The sequence below is a fragment of the Euwallacea similis genome, unplaced genomic scaffold, assembly GCF_039881205.1.
Source record: "Euwallacea similis isolate ESF13 unplaced genomic scaffold, ESF131.1 scaffold_110, whole genome shotgun sequence".
Taxonomy (NCBI): domain Eukaryota; kingdom Metazoa; phylum Arthropoda; class Insecta; order Coleoptera; family Curculionidae; genus Euwallacea; species Euwallacea similis.
Window position 1 is genome coordinate 20,001 of NW_027098644.1, and position 5,845 is coordinate 25,845.

The 5,845-nt window shown below is 43.5% G+C and overlaps 4 protein-coding genes across 4 annotated transcripts; 1 reads left to right on the forward strand and 3 right to left on the reverse strand.

Annotated features, from left to right (window-relative positions):
* Window positions 1-830: 830 nt before the first annotated feature.
* LOC136418828 (histone H1-like) lies at window positions 831-1,721 on the reverse strand. Its single transcript, XM_066405056.1, has one exon. The coding sequence runs from the start codon at window positions 1,621-1,623 to the stop codon at window positions 832-834; it is 792 nt and encodes a 263-aa protein (XP_066261153.1). The 5' UTR covers window positions 1,624-1,721; the 3' UTR covers window position 831.
* Window positions 1,722-2,950: 1,229 nt separating this feature from the next.
* Window positions 2,951-3,377, reverse strand: LOC136418827 (histone H4). The gene has a single exon (XM_066405055.1). The coding sequence runs from the start codon at window positions 3,284-3,286 to the stop codon at window positions 2,975-2,977; it is 312 nt and encodes a 103-aa protein (XP_066261152.1). The 5' UTR covers window positions 3,287-3,377; the 3' UTR covers window positions 2,951-2,974.
* A 210-nt stretch (window positions 3,378-3,587) lies between these two features.
* On the forward strand, window positions 3,588-4,076 carry LOC136418832 (histone H3). Its single transcript, XM_066405060.1, has one exon. The coding sequence runs from the start codon at window positions 3,665-3,667 to the stop codon at window positions 4,073-4,075; it is 411 nt and encodes a 136-aa protein (XP_066261157.1). The 5' UTR covers window positions 3,588-3,664; the 3' UTR covers window position 4,076.
* A 665-nt stretch (window positions 4,077-4,741) lies between these two features.
* Window positions 4,742-5,201, reverse strand: LOC136418834 (histone H2A). The gene has a single exon (XM_066405061.1). The coding sequence runs from the start codon at window positions 5,165-5,167 to the stop codon at window positions 4,790-4,792; it is 378 nt and encodes a 125-aa protein (XP_066261158.1). The 5' UTR covers window positions 5,168-5,201; the 3' UTR covers window positions 4,742-4,789.
* Between the last annotated feature and the right edge of the window lie 644 nt (window positions 5,202-5,845).

Sequence of the window (5,845 nt, forward strand, 5' to 3'; positions counted from 1 at the left end):
GTATATAATGTAGGGACACGTAAAATATAAACTACGGGCACGTCGAAATATATATAATGTAGGGGCACGTAAAATATAAACTAAGGGCACGTCGAAATACATATAATGTAGGGGCACGTAAAATATAAACTACGGGCACGTCAAAAACAAAGGAGGGTCACGTGGAAGACAAATACCGATGCCGGCCAATCTATCCACTGTACGATCCATAAGAGTACTATAATAGTTTTTCCTTGTGTTCGGACTATTTCAAATTTAAATTTGCAAGTTCGACACATGTAAAATGTAAACTACGGGAACGTCGAAAAATATAATTTAGAGGCGTGCAACACATAAACTACGGACACGTAAGAGACAAACTCTGGGAGGATACGTAAAATGTAAATAATTATGGTCATGAGGAAAAAAATACCGGTGCCGACCAGGCCACCCACTGTACGACTCTTAAGAATAATATGATAGTTTTTGTTGCATTCGGATTGTTTCAAATTTTAATTTGGAAGTTCGACACATGTAAAATGTAAACTACGGGCAAGTGAAAAATAAATTAGAGGTATGCAAGTTATAAGTAAAAATGAGAATGATATATTCCTACTCGGAACGGATGAAAGATTCAGGTAAAGTAGGATACTGGAATTGGATGTGGATCGACGATGTGTGTGTGTGTGTGTTTCACGTTTCTCTTTTTTTTCGATATATTTGTGGTTCTGAAAAGAACCGATTTGTAGGCGCACTAACGCCACTTCTCCGGTATTCTTTTGTTTTGTTGGAACGACGCGAATCACCGTTATTCTGGAGCCACTCTCCCACACAGTCACCAAAACTATAATTTTACTTCTTTTTTTTCGGAGTTGTCGGTGTTTTTTTTTTCGAAGCAACGGCAGCAGCCGACGCACTTTTTGCAGTTTTCGGTTTGGGAGCTTTAGGCTTTTTCGTAGGTCCGGGTTTGTTCGATTTTTTCGCTTTCGACGGTGATCTACCTTTATTCGTCGAGGTAGCTGCCGATGAAGCGGCTGCAGCGGAAACCGTTGTCTTTTTCGAAGTTTTCTTTTCGGCAGTGGCCGTCTTCTTCGTAGCTGCCGAGGTTGTAGTCTTTCGCTCGGCGGCGGCCGCTGCTGCGGCTTTTTTAGCTTTGGGCGAAGGGGCCGATTTGATTAGCTTACCCTTAGTATCATCACCACCACCACCGCTACCACTACCACCACCGCCACTGATTGCCTTGGTCACCGATCTTCGGGGTTTACTCGCCGTTTTCTTTTTGTTCTTCTCGCCGGCGGCTTGTTTAGACGTTCCCGAACCCGATGCGGACAACTTAAACGAACCCGAGGCTCCTTTTCCCTTAGTTTGTACAAGCGCCCCGTTGACGACGGCCGTTTTAAGATATTTCTTAATAAACGGGGCTACCTTTTCGGCATCTACCTTATAATTGGCGGCGATATACTTCTTGATGGCTTGCAAAGATGATCCTCCGCGTTCCTTTAAACCTTTTATTGCGTTCGTTACCATTTCGGAAGTCGGCGGGTGACTCGGCTTCGATCTTGGATTCTTCAATTTCTTTTCCTTCTTCGAAGGAGAACCGGCTGGCGTTGTCCCGCTGACTGTTGTACTTTCCGTATCGGCCATGGTTAATCACAAAAACAAAAAAAAAAAAGAAGAAAAATGTCACAAAAGCACGTGGGTACGAACGCACGCACACGCACACACACGCATACACACACACCACACGAGAATAGGTGAAATCGAAATTACGAAATTACGATTTATAGGCGACAAGAAAGACGACGGCACGAATTGGCGCGTACTAGCGGCAAGCAAAACGAAACGGAAATGACTCGTTGGAATTCGAACGTTGGGACAATATTAAAAAGGACGGGCGGAGGACTGAACGGCACGGCGTAGACGATCGACGGCTCTCGACTTGCTTTACACCGTCGACGTGTTAGTGGCTTCCCGTTTAAGTAACAAATTTCCTTATTCATCACGATATATCCGTTAATCTTGGGTTTTAGTAACGTTTCGCGAACTATGGGCTTTACGTCGACGAAGTGAATCGCCGTAAATAACGCATTTTAACCACCGAACTGACCGATGTAATAACACGTGATCAACGATTTTGCATCAACGGCATAGTTTGAAATCGTACATATCGGCACCGCAACAAATCGAACGTAGGAAGATGACGAATTTCGACAAACGGGTGTATACCTTTTGCCGTGGTATAATCGACAATTGCGTCGACGTCGAGGCAGGATCCTTAAAAAAATAAAATACGTTCTAGTGTCACCCCACCGAATCGGGCGACATTTTAAGCAAACGCAATCGACCAAAAGTGCTCGTAAAATGTCAATTTTACCGAGATTCGAAAAGTATCGTGTAATTCTCTGAGCGAAAAGGCACAAAACAACGGCTAAGCGATCTATTTGATGACGATTCGGTCGTTCCTACGTTTAGTAGTCGAAATCGTTATGTATTAGATATATGTGCGCACACACACACACACACACATGTACATATATATATATATAATGTGTGTGTGTGTGTATAAACAATATCAATATTTTATGTGCTACATAATAAGTTAAGCTATATATCGAACATCATGGATGACATGTTTATTTGTTATAATTAATGCATATTTAAATGACATTCGATCGCAACGGCATCACAGGACGACGAATTAATTAGATAAATAGATATGATAAAAACTAAAATTCCATTAAAGCAAAAAAAAAATCTGTGAAAGATTTTCTTTTCGAAAATACGTGTTGTGGCTCTTAAAAGAACCGATTTTTTTTTTTTTTGTTCCTTACACGTGAGACTCAACATGATGCCTACTAATCATTCTGTTTGCAAATCACACGCACGCACACACACACACACACACACACACACACACACACACACAGTCACATAGACAATCGGGCGGCGGCGACAGCAACAGCAACAGCAGATACACGATACACAATCAACAAATCTAACCGCCAAATCCGTAAAGAGTACGTCCTTGTCGTTTCAACGCATATACAACATCCATGGCGGTGACGGTCTTTCGCTTTGCGTGTTCGGTGTAGGTCACGGCATCTCTGATTACGTTTTCCAAAAATACCTTCAAAACTCCACGGGTTTCTTCGTAAATTAAACCGGATATACGTTTCACCCCGCCACGTCTTGCCAATCGTCGAATCGCCGGCTTAGTAATACCTTGGATGTTGTCACGAAGCACCTTACGATGACGCTTAGCACCTCCTTTTCCCAGACCTTTTCCACCTTTACCTCTGCCAGTCATCTCGATAACTGCTGTTAAACGTTCGTGTTTTTTATTTTCTTGGAACTTTCGAAAGCGGGATACACAAACACTAACAATACGACAAGAGACGACACGTCACGTCAACAATAGCTGGACTGCCGGCGAAATTTCAAAAGCGTCAATTTTATATTCGGTTCGGAGGCTCCGCCCCTACCTAGTCGTTCTCCGCCAATACCGTCACGAGGCGACCGAACAAAAGCGGACGGCGATCGAGCGGTGCGTTATTTTCGTTTCGATCGGCGTCCCGTGTGTCGTTAGTCGTGTTCGTTGTCGCTCCGTGTGTTACTGTTTGTGTGTGTGTGCACGATTGATTTGTGAGATTCTAATTTCGTTTGTTCGTCGCAAGAAAAAAAAAAAATGGCTCGAACGAAACAAACTGCCCGTAAATCCACAGGCGGAAAAGCTCCCAGGAAGCAGTTGGCCACGAAAGCGGCTCGTAAAAGTGCCCCGGCCACGGGCGGAGTGAAGAAACCTCATCGCTACAGACCCGGTACGGTGGCACTTCGAGAAATTCGCCGTTATCAGAAGAGCACGGAACTCCTAATCAGAAAATTGCCGTTTCAACGTCTCGTTAGAGAAATAGCTCAAGATTTCAAGACTGACCTGCGTTTCCAAAGTTCGGCCGTGATGGCACTGCAAGAAGCTAGCGAGGCCTATCTCGTCGGTCTGTTCGAAGACACGAATTTGTGTGCCATTCACGCGAAACGCGTCACCATTATGCCTAAGGACATACAATTGGCCAGACGTATCAGAGGCGAAAGGGCTTAAGGTAAAACTTCCCGATTCGAATCAATAGTATATTACTAGTAGCAGTGGAAGTGCAGATTTTGAAGGAGAGCGTCCGAAAAAAAAAAACAAAAACAAAACGGTTCTTTTTAGAACCACAAAACGAAATTGAGAAAAGAAAATCGTCGGTCGATCATCGTCGATAACATTCGATAACTCCTAGTCGTAATAGAATGTTAGTGCGTAGTTAAAAAGGAAGGGAACGAAAAAAAAAAAAGAAAAGATATCTCCTTAATGGCGTAGGACGAGTAGAGCGGTCGAAACCGGCGTTCTGTTTATCTACTACTACTACTAACACCGATACCGACCAGTCTACTTACGGTACGACACTGCGAGGAATTTTAAAGATTTGTTGCACCGTGCACACGACCACACTTTCGAAAAGCTTCGCAATTCCCAATACCATCGTTCTATTATTAATTGTGGCACGTATGTCCGACACACAAACACAGTGTGTCTGCGTATGTATAGTTAAAATATAACGAGAGAATTGTACAAGTGTTATCGAAACGTTTTTTTTTTTTTTTTTCTTCCTTCAGAAAACTAGGACTAAATCTATCTAATCGACTACTCGCAGTTCGATTTTCTTTTATGTATAATGTCGTTTTGGTCCTTAAAAGGACCGATTTTCATTTTCTTATTGTGTTCTATCGGGGTGTCTGATCGAACAAAAACAAACAAACAAACAAAAAAAAATTACTTGGTTTTGCTGTCGGTCTTCTTCGGTAAAAGTACGGCCTGAATGTTCGGTAATACACCGCCCTGGGCGATGGTGACTCCTGAGAGAAGTTTGTTTAATTCCTCGTCGTTTCTTATGGCCAATTGCAAATGCCTGGGAATGATACGGGTTTTCTTGTTGTCCCTTGCGGCGTTGCCGGCCAATTCCAACACCTCGGCGGCCAAATATTCCATTACCGCGGCCAAATATACCGGAGCTCCGGCTCCCACTCTTTCGGCATAGTTTCCCTTGCGAAGTAAACGATGAATTCTTCCGACCGGAAATTGCAAACCGGCACGGCTGGAACGTGACTTTGCCTTTCCCTTCACTTTACCACCTTTGCCGCGTCCCGACATTTTGTTTTCTTTCTTGAAGTAAATTAACGAACACACACACACACACACAGAGAAAGAGATAGAGAGCGAGAGAGAGAAAAAGACGCACAAGCACAAACGACAAAGAGAAAAACGAACCGAACAAGTATAACTATCGACGACAACGACGACTACACCACGAAGCGACAACGACGAACCGTTAAAGTAGAATGAACTGCAAAATCGAGCACCGTATTTATGTGGAACGACGCGACCAACGAAATCGCTCCGTTTCTCGAAACGGAGGTGGGCGGGGCTTGTTAAGGGACTCGCTCCTCACTTAAATAGACGTCCGACTGGAGTTCACGTTTAATAGTAAGAAGATCCTCGTCGCGTGTCGAAGTCCTCGCGTTCGGTTTGTGTGTGGCGTGAGATTGTGTTTTTGTGTTTCTCGAAATTTTTCGTTTCTTTTTTTTTTGTTTGTTCGTTTGTTTGACGCGTGATCATGCCGCCGAAAACGAGTGGAAAAGCCGCAAAGAAAGCCGGTAAGGCTCAGAAAAACATATCGAAGACCGATAAGAAGAAAAAACGCAGGAGGAAGGAAAGCTACGCGATTTACATCTACAAAGTGTTGAAACAAGTCCATCCCGACACCGGAATCTCCAGCAAAGCGATGTCTATCATGAATTCTTTCGTGAACGACATATTCGAACGGATCGA

Excerpts from the sequence above, each read along its gene's own strand:
- LOC136418827 (XM_066405055.1), bottom strand. The coding sequence starts at position 3,286 with ATGACTGGCAGAGGTAAAGGTGGAAAAGGTCTGGGAAAAGGAGGTGCT.
- LOC136418834 (XM_066405061.1), bottom strand. The coding sequence starts at position 5,167 with ATGTCGGGACGCGGCAAAGGTGGTAAAGTGAAGGGAAAGGCAAAGTCA.
- LOC136418832 (XM_066405060.1), top strand. The coding sequence starts at position 3,665 with ATGGCTCGAACGAAACAAACTGCCCGTAAATCCACAGGCGGAAAAGCT.
- LOC136418828 (XM_066405056.1), bottom strand. The coding sequence starts at position 1,623 with ATGGCCGATACGGAAAGTACAACAGTCAGCGGGACAACGCCAGCCGGT.